Raw genomic sequence first — 25,291 nt, 5'->3', positions numbered from 1 at the left:
TGTCACAAGGCTGGAGTGCAGTTTGATGCAATCTCTGCTCACTGCAACCTCCACCTCCCGGGTTCAAGCGATTCTCCTGCCTCAGCCTCCCGAGTAGCTGGGACTACAACCCCACGCCACCACGCCCAGCTAATTTTTGTATTTTTAGTAGAGGCGGAGTTTCACCATGTTGGCCAGGATGGTATCGATCTCTTGACCTCGTGATCCACCCACCTTGGCCTCCCAAAGTGCTGGGATTACAGGCGTGAGCCACCGCGCCCGGTCCATTGTATGTTCTTGATAAATATGTAATGACATTAAAAATGAAACTACCAGATGGTGCCACTGTAGGTAATAGTCAGCTTGTTAATTCCAACGAATTAACAAAATTCATAAAGAATGTTTTCTTGTAAGCACTATGTGAAAAAAAATTATTGAGATTGCCATTACTGAACATACTAATAATCATCTACTGCTTTACTTCATGCCTGACACTGAAGGTCCTCAAGGTCACCAAATATTTAAATCAATATGGCTTGAAGTTAGAAAAGCACTGGGGTTGAACTGGCGGATTCAGAGAGGTGCTCTCTCTGCATTTAGGCTGTAAATCTTTTTTTTTTTTTTTTAGCAGTGATTTGTTACTGCTATGTGTTCTGCGAATTAAAGCCTTTTTAAACAGAGAAGGGATGGCATACAAGATGAGAAAAAAAAAAAGGTAATTTTTAAGATCAGAAACGTATAGTTGATGCCAGCTGTCTTAATTTTTCACCTTCCAGACCATGATGAGTTCACTGAAACAATGTGAATAGTATCTATAAGGGCTTTCACTACTAGAATCTTGATGTAAGTCTGAGGCCTAATCACTACTACAAGGCTGGAGCTAAGATAAAAAGGCAGCAGGTCTCCTGCATTTCATTCTATTTAAAATGCATTTAGTCTCCTGCTCATTATCCACATTTATTAATAACAGTTCTCATCTGAGGGCTAATTCAGTTTAAATTCTGCACTGCAAAATACTTGATTGCATGATGTGACAGACACATTGGAATAGCGCCAAGCAGACAAACCTAAAAAATACTCCAGAATGATGGGCGTCACATTTGATCAATTCCACTTGCTGAGCATACACAGTTCTTGTGCCTTATCACGAAAAACTGTAATACTGGCCTCACGTTTCCATGGTGACTTGTGAGAGCAATTCTTAAATTTAAGAGTTACCTCTTTTAATCAACAATAATTTTCATCTAGATGATACTCCCAGGCTACCCTGAATTATACTGTCATGGTGTTAATTTATTTTCTGCCTCAGCTCAAGGTAAAATTTATTTGCCTAGGGCAAAAGAGAGTAGAGGGGTAGGAGTGGGTTGGAAAGGAATGTAGCAGCTGAGGGACATAGGAATATGATAAAAATTGCTTTAAAAGGAAACAAAGCAGATAACAGATTTGAATACAAAAAAGTATTAACTTTTCAATAATTAAAAAAAATACACAATGGAAAAAGTATATTTTTCTTACCTGCTCTTAGTCCTCACAAAAGCTGTACAAACCAACATAAATATCCTTTTGGACAGCATTTGTAATGTTAAATTACACCATAAATTTCTCATTTTAAGCATCAATTAACATTTTAGTGATTCTGGCCCAATCAATAAAATATACAACTTTAAAGAAAATTTCTTCTGATCTAATGACAGCTAATCTTGTTGGGATTCTGAAACACTAGCTAAAGACCACAAAGACTACTCTGGCTAATGAACATTAAAAGCAGCAGCACAGATTCAAGTAAGTAGGTAAAGAAAGCTATTATTATTTTAAGCAAAATTAAAACAGATGGGAGAGACAGACACACATGTATTCAGATATGTGCCTGCCTCACATTTAATCTTTTATGAATGGCTGCTCCCAGATGGTGATGCGATTCAGCAATGCAATTTTAGATACAGCATCTATTTTCCTTACTTCAATGTACTGTGTCAATTACAACTTTTCTACTTAGTGGGTGATGCAAACATCATCAAAAGAAAATAAACCATCAAGAAAACAGGTCTGATATTTTGAAAAGGAGGTGATAGTCAACTTATCAAACTAAGTCCAAATATCTCTCTACACTCCCCATCCTTCAATTAGTTACAGGTTTGGAACTACCATTCCACATTCACACAAATGGTGAGGTAATGAAACAAGAGACCAACATAGCAAACATATTATACTCATGAGTGTCTGTGATGCTCTCATTAACCACTGACCCCGGAATGGGACATGCTGTCCCCTAAACTCTCACAGCATGCCACCTGTACCTCTTCTAGGACATCATGTTTTATCTAGGATAATGATAAGAATAATAGAAATACAGAATTCTAACAAGGCAACTATTATATATGTAGTTATTTTATATATATATATATATAACAGAGCAACTATTACATATATATTTTATATAGTTATTATATATAGTGTATATATATATAGTTATTTTACATAGTTTTTATATATATATATAAAACAATATATTATCATAGTTACTTATTTACATGCCAGTTCCCACTATGGGATAGTAAGCTCCCAGATACAGCAGCTTCTTCATCTTTTTAGGCCTGGCACACAGCAGTATCCAGCAGAGAGAGGCATCAATTAAGATACATTAAATGAATACATAATAACAGTTGCCACTTGTACCTATCATGTGCCAGAGACTGTGCTAGATACTTTACTTACATTCCTTTCCTCCCCAGTTTTATTGAGGCATAACTGACAAGAAAAAATTGTATGTATTTAAGGTGTACAGTGTGAAGTTTTGATATACATATACATTGTGAAATGATTACAATCAACCTAATTAATATCCGTCACCTCACATAGTTACCATGTGTATGTGTGGTGAGAATACTTTCTACTCTCAGCAAATTTCAAGAATACAATGCAGTATTATTAACTATAGTCCTCACACTGTATGTTAGATCTTCAGAACTCATTCATTCTACAAACTTAAAATTCACGTACTTTGACCAACTCCCCATTTCCCCCAGGCCTCCGCTCCTGGCAACCACCATTCTACTCTCTGTTTTTATGAGTTCAACTTTTTAGATTCCACAGGTAAAGTGAGTTCACGCAGTATTTGTCTTTCTGTGACTCTCTTATTTCACTTAGCATAATGTCCTCTGTGATGGTTTATTGCTATAAATGGCAGGATTCCTTTTTTTTTTTTAAAGCTGAGTGATATCGCAGTGCCTGTGTGTGTCTCTGCATGTGCACCACAGTATCCATCTATCAGTGAACACTTAGGTTGCTTCTATAGCTTGGCTACTGTGAATAGTGCTGCAGTGAACATAAGAGTGTAGATACGTCTTCGAGATACCAATTTCATTATCTTTTTATTTGATATTCCTTTAAATATATATCTAAAGATATATATCTGGGCTATGTGGTAGTTTTATTTTTAATTTTTTGAGAATTTACTTATATTCTTCCACTTAATGCTATAAACAACGTAACCCCCATGTGACAGATTAGACAAGCTATGAAGGCCCATGAAAGTGAAGTAAAATGCTTACAGACCTTGTAGCTAGGTAATTGAGCTGGCATTCCAAACCAGACCTGTTTAATGAGGAAGTCCTTGAGCTTGCAAGCGTATCACACAGCCCCGCCTCTGACCAAACTCCCATAGGCTCAGGCCCGAGCTGTCAGGTGGGGAGGTCTCAGGAAACAGTAGGTGGCACTGCAGGAGGTGGTGGAATACCGACTCCACACTTGGGTATTGGTGCTGGCAGTCCCTGCACTGTCATGGATGGGCAGTGATTGGAGCAGTGTCTTTACCAGACACCTGTGACCAAACAGTCTTTTGGTTGTAAACAGTAATGGAAGATACCACCATAGAAAGCAAAAACAGGAGAAGAAGAAAATAATATCATACGCACACCAGGAGAAGTGCATAGAGCTCATGGGAAACATGCCGAAAGCCTTTCTGAAGGAACTGGAGCAGAGCCAGAGCTCCTGCAGAATATGTGGGGGCAGGGCCAGAGAAAACTGAGGAGTAGTTATTATAATCCTGTTATTACCCCATGGAGAACTAGAAAATGTGGGTGATAAGTCAATATTTATGTTGCATACATTTTACCTCCCAAACTAGGTTATAATCTCCTTGTAAGTAATATCCATACCTAATTTTGTTTTTGTTTTGTTTTGTTTTGTTCTTGAGATGGAGTCTCACTCTATTGCCCAGGCTGGAATGTAATGACACAATCTTGGCTCACTGCAACCTCTGCCTACCAGGTTCAAGTGATTCTCCTGCCTCAGCCTCCCAAGTAGCTGGGATTACAGGCATGCACCACCATGCCTGGCTAATTTTTGTATTTTTAGTAGAGATGGGGTTTCATCACACTGGTCAGATTGGTCTCAAAATCCTGACCTCAGGTGATACACCTTCCTTGGCCTCTCAAAGTGCTGGGATTACAGGTGAGCCACTGCGCCTGGCTGACGCCTAATGTTATTTCTATGTCAGCCATGGCTCCTAGCACATTCCCCTATAATCCATTCTATAACTTCAGAAAGCAGCCATCCTAAATTAGGCAGCTAATGTAAGAGAAGCCACACCTTAGAAGGTGTCCTAAGGATCTACCAGGTCAGTTTTCATGGAGTATAGGAAAAACAGTACCAGTGGTAAAGGTTCATCTAGCCCTGTCCAGAGGATGACTCCTGGATGGGTCACCAAAAGTATTCTGATTGGTAAGACACTGGGTTTTGAATAAGAGAGGATACATGAGGTTATCAGAACTTGGGCACGTTAATTTTTACTAAATGTCTTTGATTTTAATTCTATATGCAGGAAGAAAACATCTGATCTTTATTCAGTTTGTAAAATTGGATCCCCTACTTAGAAGGGAACATAGCTGTAGTAGATGACATGAATCTCCTGGTCCTTTTAGCAGTTGGATTTTTCACTGTAAATTCATGATGTTCTTGCTCATCTGTCTGGTATGACTGGCATGATAATGCAGATTAATAAAGTTTGTGAACTTATAAAAACTGGGGCTAGGTATGATGGGTTATGCCTGTAATCCCAGAACTTTGGGAGGCTGACACGGGTGGATCTCTTGAGGCCAGGAGTTCAAGACCAGCCTGGCTAACATGATGAAACCCCATCCCTACTATAAATATAAAAATTAGCCAGGCACGGCAGCAGGTACCTGTAATCCCAGCTACTCAGGAGGCTGAGGCAGGGGAATCACTTGAACCTAGGAGGCAGAAGCCGCAGTAAGCCGAGATCATGCTACTGCACTCCAGCCTGAGCAATAGAGTGAGACTCTGTCTCAAACAAACAAACAAAAAGCAACTGAGATGCAGACTCTAATCTCCAAACTCACTAACTGCTAGTACCCTGGAGAGCCTTAAAAAGGCCAGTACACAGGAAATACTGACTAATCAAATATATTAATTGTCACATTCTCTTCATTTAAAAATATTTTTTAACAGAAAATAACAACAAAAACACACTGCTCATCTGAAATGGTTGCTTTGGGCTATTTCTTACTATAGTTTGTCCCATATCAATGTGAGGAATTTGAAATCAAGATTGCTATATACAAAAAAATATCTTTATGGAATTTAAACAATAATTTTTGTGTGTGAAATACCTTACATGTTTGGAAAACTATAAAATGTTTCCTAGAAAAAAAATGCTATAAAGCTGTGACTCTAAAATGTACTAAATTGCCTTTCCAGTAAACAGGTGAATGTTATTGCTTAACTTTAACAAAACTACATTTTTTTTTTCCAGATGGGGTCTCACTCTGTCACCCAGGCAGGAGTGTGGTGGCACAATCACGGCTCACTGCAGCCTTGAACTCCTGGGCTCAAACAATTCTCCCACCTCAGCCTCCTGAGTAGCTGGAACTACAGGTGCATGCCACCATACCCAACTAAGTTTTTTTCTTTGGAGAGACAAAGTCTCGCTATGTTGCCCAGGCTGATCTCAAACTCCTGAGCTCAAGCAATCTTCCCATTTTGACCTCCCAAAGTGTTGGGATTACAGACATGAGCCACTGCACCCGGCCCAAAACTACTTTTCTCTGCTGAATGGCCCACAGAATTTAAATCCAGTGATGTTACCACTTAGGTTGTGAGGATTTGTCCATATGAGAAAGTAAATCTCAGTTATTGCTGAGGGATTTGGTTTTCCCAGATATTCCTTCAGCTGTTACAGATGGCCAGGCCTTTTCCCTCTTTAGAATCTTGGAAAGGCTCTTTGTTCTTTGTGAGCTTTACAACACCCTGACCTGGAAGCACAGGTGTGTATGTGAGCTCTTATTCTGACAAAAAAAGTCCTTAGGCCTTTACCTTTTCTCTAACCGAATGAGGACTGAGAAGGGAAGTGATTATTATAAAGACCTGATCTAGACTTTACAAGACAGGAGTCCTTAGCAGCTGCCAAGGACAAGCCAACTTTGGAGAAACAAGCTTGCTGGAAAGTCACTTTCCTCCCTCTAGCTGGAAGCACTCATCCCTGGCAAGTGTTATCATAAGGAGAGTGATGCCAAGCTGACAGCAGCTGTTACAAAAGATGCTGAACAGAGATTCCAGGAGGAGGGCTGGGTCCAAGCATGAGTGCTTTTAGGAAAATATGTGGAGAAGTCCAGGGCTGGTGCTACAGATTTCAAACAGTGGGATGTACCAGAGAGTGTAGCTGGAGTCATTTTACCCCTCACTGAGTGGGTAATGGCATAGCGTGGTTCTGCTCTCCTAACAGGAAAAAGACTGCTAGTCATACAAAAGAATGGATGGGCCAGGCATGGTGGCTCACACCTGTAATCTCAGTACTTTGGGAGGCTGCAGACTGCTTGAGCTCAGGAGTTCAAGACCAGCCAGGCAACATGTTGAAACCCTGTCTCTAAAAAATACAAAAATTATGGCCAGGAGTGGTGGCTCATGCCTATAATCTCAGCACTTCAGGAGGCCAAGGTAGGCAGATCACTTGAGGTCAGGATTTTGAGACTAGCCTGGAAAACATGGTAAAACCCCATCTCTACTAAAAATACAAAAATTAGCCAGGTGTGGTGGTGGGTACCTGTAGTCCCAGCTCCTTGGGAGGCTGAGGCAGGAGAATTACTTGAACCCTGGAGGTGGAGGTTGCAGTGAGCTGAGATCGTACCACTGCACTTCAGCCTGGGCAACAGAGCAAGAATCTGTCTCAAAAAAAAAAAAAAATATATATATATATATATATATAAAATAAAAATAAATAAATAAATAATACAAAATCAACTGGGCATGGCGGGCTACTGTAGTCACAGCTACTTAGGAGGCTGAGGTGAGAGGATCACTTGAACCCCAGAGGCTAAGACTCCAGTGAGCTGTGACGGTGCCACTGCACTCCAGCCTAGGCAACAGAGGCAAGACCTCTGTCTCAAAAAAAAAAAGAAAAGAAAAGAAAAGAAAAGAAAAGAAAAAAAGAAAGAGAATGAATGGTACAGACCTACAGATGTAACCATTGGTATTGTCTGAGGTTCTCTTGCTTCCCTTTGATAAATCCTGAAGGCCACTCATCTCAATGGTGCCTTGGTTGAAATTCAGATGTTCTGAGATACCTTCATCTTTCAAAAGTCTGGAGTTTGCCAGTTCTCCAGATAGTACAGCACAGTTGTTGAAAGCTTGGAATTTAGAGTGAGACAGACATGAATCCTGGCTCTATATCCCACCAGCTATAAAATCCAGGGGAGTTACTTAATTTCTTTGTGCCTTAGGGTACCTATCTGTGAAATAAGGCTAATAATAGGAGCTACTTTACAGAGCTGTTATGAGACTGAAATGAGATGATGCAGACACAGAGTCTAGCCCCACGTGCTTGTCATAAATGTTCATTATTACAACTTTATTAAAAATGATAAGCATGGTTGATAAACTCCCTTATGAGCTAAAACTTTGAAAAAGAATCAGGGTTTTGTTTTGTTGGAAGTACTGATTCTTTTAAGGAATGAAGATCTGATGACCTTATTTTGTTGATCAAAGTTCCATGAACTTTGGTGCCATAAAGTTCAGAACCTACTCCAGTTCCAGCAAGTCCTCTGGATGGCGATATCCATTAGGAAATTGGATGTCTAAGCCTGGACCACAAAGTAAACTGAGGTGAGAGATACGGATTCGGAAGCTTTCTCCCAGTGGAAAGAGCTGAAAGACCAGCTGCCAGATTCCATTCTGGAGGAGACGCCTGAGCTGCGTGCATTGATTTTTGGATAAGGTGGTCTTTCTAAGAACTTGTGTAGTTTAAATGTTGAATAATTTAGCATTCAAGGTGATAGTGGTTAAAGATAACTCTTAGGTGACACACACAGATAACTGAATTAGGGGCTTATTCAAAGAATGTCTAATCCAAGGCTGGCTTCATCACTCTGGTTGTCCTAATGCTTCTTTCCATTGCTACCATATGTTCAGGGAATACAAATTGATTTTAATATCAAAAACATAAAATAAACAAAAGCTAAATTTTCTGCAGAAAAAAATGTTATTTATTCTAAGCTACATAGTTATATCTTTATATGAACCCACTTCAGTAAACAAACACGTAACAGAGGGCCCACTGAATGCCAGACACGGATTTAGGTATTAGTGATGCAAAGAGTGAGTGACACTGCTCTAGGCATTTTCAATTCACTGACTTACTGAATCCTCTGCACATTTCACTGATGAGGAGATTAAGGTACAGAGAGATCAACCAAGATCAAAATGTTAGTAAAATGCAGAATCTGAATTTTCTCTGGCTCCAGGTCCTGCACTCTGCACCGCTCTGTCAGACTGCTTTTCAGCTAGGGTGAGAAGGAATGTCTCTCAAGAGCACACAGTCCGGTGGCAGAGGCAGAATATTCTAAGCTAACAATTTTGTTTTCCAGCTAGATTTTCATGGCAGGTCTTCATTATAGTTGAGGGCTAATGAACTCCATTGACCAAGATATCCATTTGTCCTCTAAAGAGATTGTTTTCTTAGTTATACATATCTTTAAATTAAACTTCATTTGAGATAACTGTAGATTCACATGTAATTATAAGAAATAACATAGAGTGATCCCATTCACATGTAATTATAAGAAATAATACAGAGTGATCCTGTGCACCTTTTACCCAGTTTCTCCCAATGGTGGGATCTTATGAAACTATAGTACAGTATCACCACCAGGATATTGATACAGATACAAGATATCAATATCTCAATAAGGTCAAGAAACAGAATATTTTCATCACCATATAGATAACTCAGGTTGTCCTTTTACAGACACAACCATTTACCTCCCCTGACACCTAACCCCTAGTTAATCCCTAAGGGTAACCACTAATCTGCTTTCTATCCTATAATTTCATCATTTCAATAATGTTATGTAAATGGAATCATACAGTATGTAACCTTTTCAATTTTTTTTCACGTAACATAATTGCCTTCTATTATCCCTTGGAGATTCATCCAGGTTGTTGTATGTATCAATAATTTGTTCCTTTTTATGGCTGAAAAGTATTCCTTGGTATGGAAGTAGCAGTTTACTCACTGAAAGATATATGAGTTGTTTCTAGTTTGGGGCTATTACAAATAAAGCTCCTATGACCATTTGTGTACAGATTTTGTGTGAAAATAAGCTTTCATTTCTCTGTAATCAAAATGCTCAAGAATAAAACTGCTGGGTCACATAGGAATTGTATTAAATAGTTTTTAAAGAAACTGCCAATCTTCTCTGCAGAATGGCTACCCCTTTTTATACTGCCACTTGCAATGCATGAGTGATGCACTTTCTCTCCATTGTCACCAGCTCTTGGTGTCGCCATTGTTTTTATTTTAACCATTTCAATATGCATATAGTGACTTCATTGTGGTTATTTACATTTTCCTAATGACTAATGATGTTGAACATCTTTTCATGTGCTTATTTGTCATCCATATGTCCTCTTCAGTGAAATATCTGTTAATATATTTTGCTTTTTTTTTGAGACAGTTTTGCTGTGTCTCCCAGGCTGGAGTGTAGTGGCACTATCTCACTGCAACCTCCTCTCAGGTTCAAGAGATTCTTGTGCTTCAGCCTCCCCAGTAGCTGGGATTGCAGGCACGTACCTCTATCATGGCTAATTTTTGTATTTTTAGCAGAGATATGGTTTTGCCATGTTGGCCAGGGTGATCTTGAACTGCCGCCCTCAAGTGATCTGCCCCACTTGGCCTCCCAAAGTGCTGGGATTAAAGGTGTGAGCCATTGCCCCCAGCCATACTTCACTCATTTCTTAATGGGAGTATTTGTGTTATTTTTTAAAAATCTGTTGGGTTTTGGGAATTACTTCTATATTCTAGACACATATCTTGTCAGATATGTGACTTGCAAATATTTTCTCACAATTTAAAAGTTTGTCTTTTCAAACTGGTGACAGGATCTTTCACAGAGCCAAAGTTTTATATGTTGATGAAGTCCAATTGAGCAATCTTTTTTAAAAAATTGCTGTCAAAAACTCTGTGCTTAGTCCTAGACCCCAAAGATTTTCTTTGTTTTTTTTTGTTTTACCTTTAAATCTATGATCCATTTTGAGTTAATTTTTGTATACTGTATGAGACTTAGGTCAACACTATTTTAATTTGACTATGGATGTCCAGTGGCTCCAGCATCATTTGTTAAAAATTTGATCTTCTCTTTATTGAATGGCTTTCCCACCTTTGTCAAAAATCAGTTGGCCATATTTTTGTGGGTATATGTCTAAGTTGTCTACTCTGTTCCACTGAGCTATGTGTCTGTCACTCTGCTGATACTTCACAGTCTTGATTACTGGGTAAGGTATTAACAAGACTATGAGGTATTGACATAGTAGTATAAAATATATATTATATATTCAAGCTACATAATAATTCTTGATATTAGGTAGACTGATTTTTCCCATGTTCTTTTTCAAAATTGTGTTAGCTTTCTAGTTCTTTTGCTATTCTATATGAATTTTAGAAAAATCTTATGTCTATAAAAAAAACCTTGCTAGAAATTTAATAAGAATTGCATTAAACCTACAGATTAATTTGGCATCTTTACTATGTTGATTGGCATCTTTACTATGTTGAGTCTTCTAATCCACGAATACAGAATGTCTCACCATTTTTTTTTTTTTTTAGATCTTCTTTGATTTCTTTCATCAGCATTTTGTAGTTTCAAAGCGTGTCTTGTGCTAAGACTAAGTACAGAGTTCTTGACAGCAATTTTTGGTGTAGTTGAAAATAATGCTGTACTTTTAATTTTGGTATCTATATATTCATTCCTAGTATACAGAAATGCAATTGATTTTTTTTGTTGATCTCATATCTTGTGACCTTGATGAACTCACATACGACTTCTGGGATTTTTTGGTTAATTCCTGGGCATTTTCTATGTAGACAATAATGTCATTTGCAAATAGGAACAGTTTTGTTTATTCCTTTCTGTTCTGCATGCTTTTTATTTCCTTTTCTTGCCTAATTGCTTTGGCCAGAACGTTCAGCACAATATTGAATAAGAGTAGTATAAGCAGACATCCTTGCCTTGTCTTTTACCATTAAGTAAATTAGCTGTTCTTTATCAAGTTGTTACAAGTTCTTTATTAAGTTGAGGAAGTTCCCCCTATCTAATTTTTCTGGGATAGTTTCATTTTTTGTTTTTGTTGTTTGATTTTTTGTCTTAAATAAGGGTTAAATTTTGTCAGAAGTGTTTTCTGCATTGATTGATATAAATCTGATTTTTCTTCTTTGGCCTGTTAATACAGTGAATTACACTGACTGATTTTCAAATATCGAAACAGGCTTGCATCCCTGTAATAAATTCCATTAGTAATGGTATATAATTCTCTATATGTATCACTGAATTCTATTTGGAAATTTTTAAAGATTTTTGTATTCATGTTCATGAAAGACATTGCACTCACGCGCTCTCTCTCTCTCTCTCTCTCTCTCTCTCTCTCTCTCTCTCTCTCTCTCCACACCCCATGTGTGTGTGTGGGGGGCGAGTGGGGTCTGTCTGTCTCTCTTTGGAAGTTAGTATCAAGGTATTACCTTCATAAATGAATTGGAAAGTATTCTCTTTTCTTCTGTTTTCCAGAAAAGATTGTGTAGAATTGTGTTAATTCTTTAAGTATTTGGTATAATTTTCCAGCAAAATCATCCATGCCTGGAGATTTCTTTAGGGAAAGTTTTAAAATTTAATTTTCTGAATAAAGGGCTATTCAAATGATCTACTTCATATTGGGTAAATGATGGTAGTTTGTGTTTTTCAATGAATGCGCCTATTTTATCAAGTTGTCAAATTAATGTCTGTAGAGTTATTCATAATATTCCCTTATCTTTTTGATATCTGCAAGGTCTAAGGTGATATCCCCTATAACATTCCTGATATTGGTAATACATGTTTCCTCTTTTTTTCTTAGCTATAGGTTTGTCAACATCACTGATTTTTCAAAGAATCAGATTTTTGTTTCATTGAATTTCTTCATTGGTTTTCAATTTCATTTATTTCTGCCTCCATCTTTGTATCTATTTTCTGCTTATTTTTGGTTAATTTTGCTGTCTCCAGATTCTTGAGGTAGAAACTTAGATTACTGACTAGAGATTCTCCTCTTTTCTGATGTAAGCATTTAGTACTAAAAATTTCTTTTTTAGCATAATTTAGCTGAGTCCCAAAATTTCAGTTGTTGTACTTTCATTTTCATTCAGTCCAAGATATTTTTTTGAATTTCCCTTGAGGCTTTCCTTTTAACCCATGAATTATTTACAAGTCCGGTTTTAATTTCCCAGTGTTGGAGACTTTCCTGGTATCTTTCTATTATTGATGTCTAGTTTTATTCCACTGTGGCTGGAAAACAAGTGCAATATGATTTCAATTCTTTTATGTTTTTGAATTTTGTTTTATGGTTCAGGATATGGTTTATCTTGGGGAATGTTCATGGGCACTTGAACTAAATATGTATTCTGATGTTGCTGGGTGGAGTGTTCTTATTGTTGATTAGATCCTCTTGGTTGATTACATTATTGAGTTGTTCTATATGCCTGAAAATTTCAGTCTCATTGTTCTACCAATTGTTGAGAGGAGGTACTAAAGTCTCCCACCATAACTGTGGATTTCTGTTTATCTTTTCATTTCTAACACTTTTGCTTCACATATATCATAGCTCTGTTGTTTGGTACATACACATTTAGAACACTCTCCTTGAGTGGGTTTCCAACCCTTCCTGACCTCCCTCCTGCAGCCCCAGCCCCAACTGGGCTGCCTTCCTGCTCTGCTCAAGCTTGCCTAGTGGGTTTGTGATTAAGTGGGATGGAGGGAGGGAAGGAGGAAGGAAGAAAGGAAGGGAGGAAAAGGAAGAAAGGAAGAAGGAAGGTAGGGGGAGGAAAGGAGGGAAGGAAGGAGGGCAAGATTAACTTATTTTTTGGTTTTTTTTTTTTTTTTTTTTTTTTTTTTTTAGATGGAGTCTCACTCTGTCACCCAGGCTGTAGTACAGTGGCGTGATCTTGGCTTACTGTAACCTCCACCTCCCAGGTTCAAGCAATTCTCCTGTCTCAGCCTCTCTAGTAGCTGGGACTATAGGCATCTGCCACCACACGTGACTAATTTTTGTATTTTTAGTAGAGATGGGGTTTCACCATATTGGCCAGGCTGGTCTCAAACTCCTGACCTTGTAATCCACCTGCCTTAGCCCCCTAAAGTACTAGGATTACAGGTATGAGCCACCGTGCCCAGATGGTTGACTTTTAAACTGCCTTCTCTCTTTTTTTTCTTAAAGCAAAACTGCCTTCTCTTTTTAAAAAAATCTTCCTTTTTCTGACACCATTGAGTCCAAAGAAGTTTCCACATCAGAAGCAGTAATTCCTATTCCTTGAACCTCTTAGTGCTCACTATCCATCTGGAAGAAATTACAGAGAAATGTGTGTGCATATGTGTATGTGTGTGTATAACATTTAATTTGGTAGATGTCTTTATACCAGTTTTACATGTTAGTATAGGTTTTCATTGAAGAAGAAAATATGGAGGGGAGATTGCAATAAAATGAGCAGGTATTGGAAAGTAATCAAATCTAAAGAAAAGTCCAGTCCACAGAAAGCCAAATTTTCATTTCTTCCCTCACCTGCCATCTTCTATGAAATACCTTCCTAACAAACAGGACAGTTGCCTATACTTATAAACTAGCTTTTTATTTAGTGCTATCACTAAATAAAGCTTAGCCACTCACAGTGTATTTCACTTGTTCAACAATTTTGGGCACCTGATAAATGCTTGACATTATTAGAACCTAATGCCTTATAAGTTGATATTTAAAGTCACACGTGATTAAAGGATAATAGTTTATTTTTCCTTAGAGGTGAGCATTAAATTTTTCCTGAAACAATGACTGTCAGTGTGTGGCTATTTACTGAACCAGTGAGTCATGGGTATAATCAAATAATACATTTATTCTCTTTTTCCCTATACTAGGTCCAATCTCCTTTATAAGGTTACTTCTTTTCCTGCCACCTCATGCAAAATCTCCAACAAATAATAACGAATTCTCTAGGTACTTTAGTTTAAAACATAACTTCATGTCGGCAATCAATACATCTGTTCCAGTGTGATAATCACAGACTCCTAACCTTGTTTAACTTCTTAAAGCTCCTTCTTGCCTTCCCCTAAAGACTGCAGTGAGTAAGGGGACATAGCTGACTTCTCTGTTCCCCAACCTAGGGCTTCTCCTCCTCCTCATCTGCCTCTGCTCCTCCAGGAGCAGGGGAATAGGGAAAGGGGATAGGGAAAGGAGGACACATTGGGAGCAGGAACAATGGTCTGACTGACACTTTTCTGGCAGTGATGTCTTCTGACCAGGTCAGATATTTACAACTGTCCCTCTCTTAGATGATGAATTAGGTTCTCTACCATCACTGGGGCCTCTCACCTGCAGTTCCCTCTGCCTGAGTGAATGGACCTTCCTGCTGGTTACTTATATGTCCCTCTCCACACTAGGAATCCTGGGTCTCCCAACTCTTTCAGGCAGCCCTCTCAAGTGAGATCCAGGAGAACCACAGGCTAGCTCTGGCCCTTGGCTCATATTTGGGCATTGCGAAATATATACTTTGACCCATCATTGCTGAGAGTGGAGTGATTTCTCAAACACAACCTTCATCTTATTTAGCTGCATGGCCAGCAAGCTCTGGTCAAAGCCATTCAGTCTTCAGATTGATCATATACCAGTCCTGCATGCTCCCTAAATTGTGTGGGACACAAATAAGATATCTAAGCAATCTCCTTGAAGCTTCCCTCCCTTGGGCTTGGGGTCAGGAGAAGGCACTCTGTCTCCTCCACTATGAGGTAGAATTCACAGCATAGCTAGCTCCAAAGAAGCCTTCTCTCTAATCTCTTAACTTCTTGTTCTTTCCAACTGTGATGTTAGAAATGGGGAAGGCACCATGGGTTGAAGCACTAGTATCTCACTTCGAAATGTGGATGCATGGCCCCAGTGTCCTAGGCCCTCAACTGGAGGCAAAACTGAAATGTTCTATTTCAATACATCATGTTGAATGCTTCTTTCATCAGCTGCCAAATTCATTCATGGTAAAGCCAACAAATTTTTTTCTGCCACATTACAAAAAAAAAAGGAACATCTTATAAAACATTGTCTATTCCATTGTCTTGAATATGGATTTACATCCAAATTCTAACTCAAAATGTGCAAACTTATATTTGTACCTGAGAGGATGCCAGTGGTATCAAAATATCTATGCTCACCCCCACCCTCACCCTTAATGAGAGTTCCTCATAGGATTTTATGTTTCTCTCCAACTGAATTAAGTAGAAGAAATCACAAGACCAGCATTGTTGAGGTTTCTAGACAATACCGCCCCTTGGCAGGCTGCCTGCTGGGAGGTCAGGCACAACCCAAGTCCTTCCCTTAGCAGCACCTCTGGGAAGAGAAAACAGTCATCAAAGATTTGTTTGGGGCTGGGGTTCAAATTTACTGATTTTTCATTTTCTTGTCCTCAGATGACCACTCAGTAGCTTTTTTTTTTTTTAATTGCTTTTCCGTACCTGCTTTCTTAGTCTTAAGAGGCTTAATGAGACATTGCCAATGTAAGTTAAGACAGGGGGTCTTGTTCTGTCGCCCAGGCTGGACTGCAATGGTGCAATCATAGCTCACTGCAACCTCAAACTCCTGGGCTCAAACAGTCCTCCTGCCTCAGCCTCCTGGTAGCCAGGACTACAGGTGCACATCATCATACCTGGCTAATTTTAAAAATGATTTTGTAGAGACAAGGTCTTGCTGTGTTGCCCAGGCTGGTCTTGAATTCCTGGACTCAAGCAATCCTCCCACCTTGACCTCCCAAAGTGCTGGGATTATAGGTGTGAGCCACTGCAGCTGGTCATAAGTCTATCTTATACAGACATATATATTTATTTAAAGCCAAGTGGTAATGGTTTTCTAAAGTCCTGTGATAAGCACAAGAAACAACCTAAAACATTGAGTCATTTATTTGAAAGCAGCATAATTGTAGTGTTGAGTTGTCCAAGACATAGTTGTTTACTGCCTTTCTTCGGAGAATCCCAGAAGCTCCTAGAATATATAAGTAGGGGCGTTTGTCACCCCTACTCTTACAGTAAAAGTTCAAGTTCATTCCTACAATTGAATAGGAAAGAAGTTTCAGAGAAGCAGCCAAATTCCAGGTGATTTGGTATAAAAAAATCTCAGCCTGAATGTAATCAGAGGCCTAATGTTTTCAATCTCTCTAAATATCTGTAAGCAATGTATATAATTATATTGGCACACATATTTTTCCATTTCAACAACAAAGCCTCAAAGATCTTTATGTCCATAGACAAATCTTTAATATTGTGAAAGAAACATAATAAGCCAATATAAACTCAAAAATTCCAAATAGGGGCATGATTCCCTGATTTTTCTTTTCGGAGCCGTAAGAATACATTTCAGATAGAGGAAAAGGGAGGCCTGGAACTTTCCTTTGCCAATTCCCTTCCTCCACTCAAACATACATTATACTCAGACACAAGAAGCTTTATTAGCCAAGTCTCCCTATTCTGTTTTGATATTTTGAGCCCAATTGAATATGACTGATCACGGCTCTCAGTACATGCTTGTGGGCAGTTTTTTGCTTGCCCACATAGTACAAACGTCTTTGATCAAGACCAGCTGAGAATACTGGCCTAAGTAGGTAGACTTGGCAGAATTCTCAACCTTGGCTATTTCTATCAAGGCTAACGGTTCATACTAGTTTTTAGAAGTTTTTTCTCATGGAACTAATTAAATATAAGTCTGTATAATAGAAGTTAACTATAACAGCTATAATAATTTCTGTTTCTTTTTGATTACAGGAAAACGGACTGAACACAAAGTAGTTTATAAATTCTATGCTTGTGATCACAGACTGGAGCCACAAACTCTGAATGCCAAAGTAAACACAGACCAAGCTGAATGTCAGAGTCAAAGAAAATATATATCGAATTTAATGATACATACTTAATAATATGCATAATCACAGTAATTGCTCAACTAGATGGGAGAAGGCACCAGACACATTTCATCAGCCTCACAAATCAGCTGGTCCAGATGGCCTCCCATCCTCTTCAATCCTATTCCAGTGCTCAGAGGACAAAGTCCCTGGACTGGTAGTGAAGGCCAGAGGACCACACATCCTCATTTACACTCTGTATTACCTCCACAGGCCAGAAGCACAAGCTGGGGTGGTGGAGTCAAAAAAAGATCTCCCTGCACAATTTCTGCTCAGAGGTTCAAATAAACTCTATTTGAGTTTATTTGAGGCTCTATTTGGGGCTCTATGAAGAGCTACCAGATGTGTGTCTCATCAGCATAATTCTAGCACAAAGCACAGAGTCAGGGATAATTTGTTAAAAGGATGACCCCTGGGAAAATGGGTGTTTGTGTTGGGAGATGAGGAAGAAGACTGGCATGGCAATGTGAAAGTCTTAGAAATTCACCTCCTAGTGAACATAGGTTAATTGGTTCACTTTCCTAACAAGCAAATCGGAGTTTTAAAGGCCATAAAGATATTAGATTCCTATGGAAAGAGGGAGAATATATGAGAAAAAAGTACCCCCCTCAAAACCCACTTCTTCACCTAATACTTGCTTTGGGGTTTGTTTAAAAAACGTATTTTAGGTTCGGGGTACATGTGTAGGTTTGCTATATAGGTAGATTTGTGTCATTAACATTTTTCATACAGATCATTTTGTTACCCAGGTACTAAGCCTAGTACCCAACAGTTATTTTTCTGATCCTCTCCCTCCTTCAACGCACTACCCTCAAGTAGGCCCCAGTGTCTGTTGTTCCCCTCTTTGTGTCCATGTGTTCTTATCATTTAGCTCCCACTTATAAGTCAGAATGTGCAGTATTTGATTTCTTGCACCTGCATTTGTTTGCTAAGGATGATGTCCTCCAGCTCTATTCATGTTCCTACAAAGTACATGATCTAGTTGTCTTTTATGGCTGCATAGTATTCCATGATATATATGTACCATACTGTCTTTATTCAGTCTATTGATGGAAATTTAGGTTGATTCCATGTCTTTGCTATTGTGAATAATGCTGCAATGAACATACATATGCATGTATCTTTATGGTTAGAATGATTTATATTCCTTTGGGTATATACCCAGTGGTAGGATTGCTGGGTTGAATGGTAGTTCTGCTTTTAGGACTTTGAGGAATTGCCACAGTGCTTTTCACAATGGTTAAACTAATTTGCACTCCCACCATAAACATTCCCTTTTCTCCACAACCTGGCCAGCATCTATTATTTTTGACTTTTTATTAATAGTCATTCTGACTGGTGTGAGATGGCACCTCATTGTGATTTTGATTTGCATCTCTCTAATGATCAGCGATGTTGACCTTTTTTTCCATATACTTATGGCGACATATATGTTTTCTTTTGAAATTCACTTAATACTTGTATCAAGGACAGGCCCTATTCCCTCTCCCCTCCTTTCAGAACCCTTTTCTCCTGTCTCATCTCCTGTCCTAATCCATCCATAGTTAGGTGAGCCAGCAGTGGGGATAAGATACCTACAAAGGTCTGATTTGTTATTTCACTCCTAGGGGAAAGTACAGGATTGTTTTCAGGACTGTGTTTTGTTCTGATTGGGAGGTGATGGGGCATAAGAATGTTTGTAGCCTGCTTAGGATCTTTGCTTTGTAAGAACTACACCCAAGAGGAATTTTGGGATGCATTCCAAAATAGGAATACATAAAACTTTCCATCCAACTAAAATCATTCAGGAAAATGAGAGAACTTTCATCCTGTGTTACAAATGACTGACTGAGTTTTTTTTCCTGAAAGCAAATAATAGTAACACTTCTACCAATTTATATTGATAATCTACTCTGTTCGATTGACAGTGTAAATTAAGATCAGTTAACACCTCCCCCAACTGCTTTTGAATGTCTTATAATTGTTAGGAATAGTCATCTCTTTGTAAATTACATAGGGCAAATGTTGATCTAACCAAAGGGGTAATTTCATCATCAGACAGAATTTGTGAAACCTTCTTATGGACAGAAAAACCTCTTACTTGAATAACAGAAATAATAGTACCGAAATGGTCTTCCTGAAAAAAATGAAGACATTGCATGCAATATGTTATTTCTAAAGAAAGAAGGTGTTAGGATAATTATCCTGAGTTTCTAGGCTATGAAGGATTAAAGATAACTCACAAAAGTACTGTAAAACAGCACACATTATTGACTATATTAACAAACTGTATAATAAAAGTTTATTTTATTATGACAATTATGACATGGTTTTCATAGAGAAAACCAATGAAAGACAGCTGTGTCTTAAGTACATTTTGGAAGGCAGGCTCATAATACGTAGTTACAGTAGAAAGTCTTCACTCTGCCATTGATTACTACACACACAGACACACACATGCGCATACATACAAACACATACACTTTGCGAGAAGCATTTCTTATATGGGATCTAAACACGAAGCCATATTTGCTGATAGGTCTATATCAACTTCCATGGCAATGCTGGAGTTAGGAGGCAGAAATGGTACTGCCTTATATCAATGGCTACCATGCTTTTTCTCTGTTTAAAAGCCTTGGGTGGTGGTGGGGCTCTAACCTGCAATGGAAGGAAGCATGGTGTGGTAGAATAAACACTTTTTGAAATCAGAATTCATGAAATCCTGATTCATGGCCCCACTTTTTACACAGACCAGAGCTATGACTCTGGAAAAAACAGTTAATAACTCTGTGATTTGGTCTGCTCATCTATAAGATAGAGGATTGCTTCTTGGCCATTTGAGATTCTACATCAAAATCCATATAATAGGAGGCCATGAAATCACTAGGCTTCCTACATCTTTTTATGGAATGGGGTAGTTTTAAAAAATGTCCACAAGTTCTTTGATACTCCTTTCTTTGACTGGATTGGGTGAAGTTTACTTTGTTTCTCTGTGTTTTGTACCTGCCTCAATGAACAGATACTGCAGAAGTTACCCTGTGTGACTTTTGAGGGTAAATCATAAAGAGTGATACAGTCTTTATCTCTTCCTCTTTTCCACTCTCCCAGGGCGGATGCCTTTGGACCCCTGAGACACTATGTAAGATATCCAGCTACTCTGGAACTTCTTCTAGAGAAAAATCACATGGAAAAAAAACCACACACACATTGAGACAAAAAGAGAGAAGCTCAAGGAATGTCAGCTCCTTGAGTCTTCCAGTCCAGATGACTGACATATGAGTGAAGAAACTTTTAAGATTATACCAGCCCTAGCTGATGTCTCACTGCAATCTCATAGGATATCTTTCACTAGAACTACTCAGCTAAGCCACTCTGAACTCCTGATTCACAGAAACAGTAGAAGATAAAAAATAATTGTTATGGTAAGCCACTAATTTTCAGGGTGTTTTATTATGCAGCCACAATAACTGAAAGATAAACTATGACGAAATGAAAACTAGAGGACCAAAAAAAAAAAAGGCAAAATGCTACCCACCCCCAAGATCAAAGAAATCTGTAGCACTCACAAGAACCTGGGGAAAGAAGATCTAGAAGTCTTCAAGAATGATGAGAGTACATACAAGTCACCAATAAATGCAATGAAAAACAACACTAGAAAAATTATCTTTTAACTTCCAAGTAGGGTGACCATTACGAAAATTTTCCTACGTTTGTAGTTAAAAGAAACAGAGTGAGACTGACCCTAAGTGGAACCAGTTAAGCCAGTAGCAAAAAGTCAAAGGGAAAGGGAAGAGCAGGGCACCCTTCAGTCATTTCTGCGTAGGTGCCAACACCATTGCTTGCCGGCTTTCTACTTTGTGACTTTCTCAATAGACTGTGTGGCTGATACAGGGCAAATCGATTCCCAAACACAACTCTGAATAACTCTGAAAAGCAGGACTTCTCCCTTTCAAAGGACAGGGAACAGAGTTGGAGTGCAGCCAGGAAGGGTGGGACCCATGATTTAACCTGAGAGAGTGAGTTTGGGATGCCCGTGTGTCCTGGTGAAGCTGAGCTAAGGGGGGTGCTCAGGAGATGGCAGATGGTGGTTTGGGGGCAGAGGGCAGCCATGAAAGCCAATTTTTTTTTTCTTGGCCCACCCAGTGTTTTCCAAACAGAAAATTTCACATAAAAAGTCTAGATTTTAGCTTCTCTTAAAATGCTGAAGAGCTAGCAACCCCAAGTATGCATTCCTAGTCTCAGTCAGCAGGAGCTGACTGTCTCTCTCTTAAGACAGAACATGTGCTCTCTCTTTGCCACAATCCCCACCCCTCCCATTTATTCTATATCTGAGCTCACTTCAGTCATTCACTTTACATTTCTGGTCCCTGTGGACACGTGAGTTTGTGTCTTGTGAGCTATACCAATGGAGGAGTTTCAAAAGAGCCACCCAAACCCTCGGGTGGCTCTTGGTCACTATAGCTTTGGCATTTTTGGTGGTTTGGAAATTCCCATAAATTCTGCTATTATGCTCTTGCCAATTTCTTTCCCTAAATTACAAATATGGGACCAGGACAAACCCACTTATCAAACGATTATATAAGTCACTCTGAGAGCTAGTCTTAGATGTCAACTTGACTGGATTAGGGGAAGCCTAGACAGCTGGTTAAGTATTGTTTCTGGGTGTGTCTGTGAAGGTGTTGCCAGAGGAGACTGACATTTGATGTGGTGAACTGGGAGAGGAAGACCCACCCCCTTAATGTGGGTGGGCACTGTTCAATTGCTGCCAGCAAGGCTAAAACGAAGCAGAGGAAGGAGGGATGAGCTTGCTAGCTGAGTCTTCTGGTTCTTTCTTTCTTCCCTTGCCAGATGCATGCTTCCTCTCCTCCTGCCCTGGGACCTCAGACTCCAGGTTCTTCTGCCTTTGGACTCTGGGACTTACACCAGTGTCCTCCTGGTGGCCCTCGGGCCTTCATCCTTAGATGGAGGGCTGCACTGTTGGCTTCCCGGGTTTTGAGGCTTTGGGACTTGGACTCAGCCACTACTGGCATCTCTCTTTCTCCAGCTTGCAGGCAGCCTATCTGGGGACTTTGCTTTGTAATCGTGTGAGCCAATTCTCTCTAATAAACTCCCTTTTATATATACATATATCCTGTTGGTTCTGTCCCTCTAGAGAACACTAACACAGTCATCTTATAACACTATTATTGAATACTAGAGTGTGAAGTTTGCCTCGAAACACATGCTGAGCTTATGTGATGCATTCTAATTATCTTTAAAATACAGTGTCCCTACACAGATCTAACATTCCCGGCCAAATTACAGTAAAGTGGAAAAGAGTCAATTGTCAGTCAGTTCTGAGATAAGGAATGACAGAAATGGAAAAAAGAGATCTACATATCATAACATGTAACAATGTAGTCACTTACCCCAGAATATCTTCAAGGTGATTTCCACTGGTGACTTAATGAGGCAGGATGGCATTTGTTGAGACTGTAAGACCAGTATTTCCAGAGTGGGAAGTGTGTGTGTGTGTGTGTGTGTGTGTGTGCATGTGTGTGTGAGAGAGAAAGAGAGAGAGAGAAAGAGAGAGAGAGAGAACAAAACAAAACAAAACAACTCACCAATTCCAGACATTGCCTGTGCCCATAGGCAGCAGCATAATGTATGCTATTGTAACCTTCCTTGTCCCGGATAGATGGATTTGCATCATTTTGAAGCAGAAACTCTAGACATCTGTAAGTATAAAGATGAAGTGTTATTTTAGAAAACATCTCTGGACTGAAAAAGATAATTTATGTAAATCCTCCTATTATGAATGTTCCATGAAATACTTGATGAGTTTGTTTCTTTAAAAATCCTACAGCAATGAAGTTTTATGTGTTGAAAATTGTGTGTGTGTGTTTTCTGTAGCTATCTTTATTTGAGCTTAATATAGCCATTCTAGAATTCAGAAAAAGCTTTAGGAAAAAGAGGGTAATTAAGATTTTTTTTCATCTCATCCTCAGGTAAAAATGTCTGTCATCAAGATTATTGAATAATAAGTTCTGGAACTCCCTGTCAACAAAGTCTCAGAGATAATAAAGAAGTGGTCAGGCAGCCTCAGTAGGGAGAGGTTGACTCTTAACCTCACCTTAAAATCAACAGTTAAAAAATTAAAGTTAAAAAGGATAAGAAAAAAAATAATAGCCTAAACAATAAAAAAAACAGGGCAGCCTCAGCAGGGAGAAGTTGACTCTTAACCTCACCATAAAATCAACAGTTAAAAAATTAAAGTTAAAAAGAATAAGAAAAAAAATAATAGCCTAAACAATAAAAAAAATTAAAGGAATGGGTAAGCACTTTTAAAGAACAAAGAATTAATTTCATAGCCACATATGAATAAAGAGGCTTAAATTTCACCATTAAGAATATAGATCTGAAAAAAAATGTTTAAAGCCTTTTGAGACAGAGTTGTAATTTTTCTGAAAAATCCACAGTCTTTGTGGAATGCTTAGAGGAAGGAACATGGCTCCACTTTCACTGATGAGCCCAAAACTCTAATTCACAAGCACCCAGGGATGTAGTGAGTTCTGTTCAGGGCCTACTGTAAATGGTCCAGACCCGCTGGGAAAGAGGGAGTCGCTAGTCAGGAAGTGCTGCTTCACAGCATCAGCATCATTCCTGCGATAGTGGGACAAACATGTCCTTTATAAGGCCAAACCGATTCAATTTCATGCTCAAATCAAAATATTAAGATTCTAAATATCAACCCATACATTAAATAAAACTTCCAATAGAAAATTTCTAGAGTTTACCCAAAAACTTTAAAATGGCATTTTCCTATCTTTTGGTATAAGGCAAAAGGAAAAAAGTCAATTACACATAGGGACAATTAAAGCAGATACTTCAATTTCTAGAAAAACTGATGAAAGCCATATATTTTTTAAAAACCAAATGCCCACATGACACATGATTTATCCATAAAATGCTTTATAGTAAATCAAACTATTCTTAGAGTCCAGCCATTATTCTCTCTTCGGTCATTTGCACCTTATAAGGAAGTTCTTTTTTATTCTGGTAAATAAATACCCATGGAAGGGATCCCAGGTATGACTCACTGTAAACTGAATTTGGCCATTTATATAAAATCATTCAATAGGAATAACATGCTAGTGGACACACAGTCCCCAATTTCTGAATGGATTACATCCTAAAAATCAGTTGATAAATTGAATTTGTAATTTGGAAAACACTTGGAATTATTCCCAGAGAGTTATTTAACCCAGAATATAGCTGAACTATATATATGATCAATAGTAGTATTATAATAAAAGTAATGTAGAGTTTGGATATTCACCACATTGTTTGTAAGGGAAACATGAATTCTGTGTTTTAACTGGGAATGCTTATTTTTTTCTCTCTCTCTCTTCCCAGGGCCTAGTAATTTTGGCAATTCAGACGCAAAGCTAACAGATGCCCATGAGGTCAGAGGCGTATCTGGATACCAGGGAGTGGCCCCCCTTTGCGTAGAAGAGCTCTCAGGCAGCTGCTTCCCCCTCGTTGTCCTACCTTTCTTGTCCCCTCCCTCTCCATCAGCTTGTCTGGCTCAGGGCAAGCTTGCAGTTCACTGGAGAAGGGAGCATTTGCTGTGCTGGCTTAAAATGCTAGTCTTTTAATACTGTTATTTTAAATTTGGGGATATTAAAGCAAAACTTCGGTCATTCTACTTTATTCACTGCTGCATTTCCTGTCCCCTTCCCAATTACCATCGAAGTTAGGTCCCACAACCTGCATTGGAGCCACACTCTCTAACTATACCTTTCTACAACAGTCTGGGCATGGGAGTAGCCTGGTTTAGGGTGGGAAGACCCTGGAGTAGACACAGGCATTCAGGCCCCAGAGAAACTGGCTCCT

At 38.8% G+C, this 25,291-nt stretch overlaps 1 protein-coding gene across 5 annotated transcripts in view; it reads right to left on the bottom strand.

The window, feature by feature from the left end:
• The window catches only part of ANKRD44 (ankyrin repeat domain 44), a 348,906-nt gene that overhangs the window by 73,119 nt on the left and 250,496 nt on the right, over window positions 1-25,291 (bottom strand). For all 5 annotated transcript variants that reach the window (XM_021667764.2, XM_021667769.2, XM_021667768.2 and 2 more), the window contains exon 16: window positions 23,020-23,131. In XM_021667764.2, coding sequence (XP_021523439.1) covers window positions 23,020-23,131 — 112 coding nt within the window. The remainder of the gene's footprint in view (window positions 1-23,019; window positions 23,132-25,291) is intronic.

The sequence above is a fragment of the Aotus nancymaae genome, unplaced genomic scaffold (genome assembly GCF_030222135.1).
Source record: "Aotus nancymaae isolate 86718 unplaced genomic scaffold, 86718_ANA_hifiasm-v0.15.2.pri h1tg000008l, whole genome shotgun sequence".
Classification (NCBI taxonomy): Eukaryota; Metazoa; Chordata; class Mammalia; order Primates; family Aotidae; genus Aotus; species Aotus nancymaae.
The sequence above is the reverse complement of the archived record's forward strand: the minus strand, read 5'-3'. Positions and strand labels throughout refer to the sequence as shown.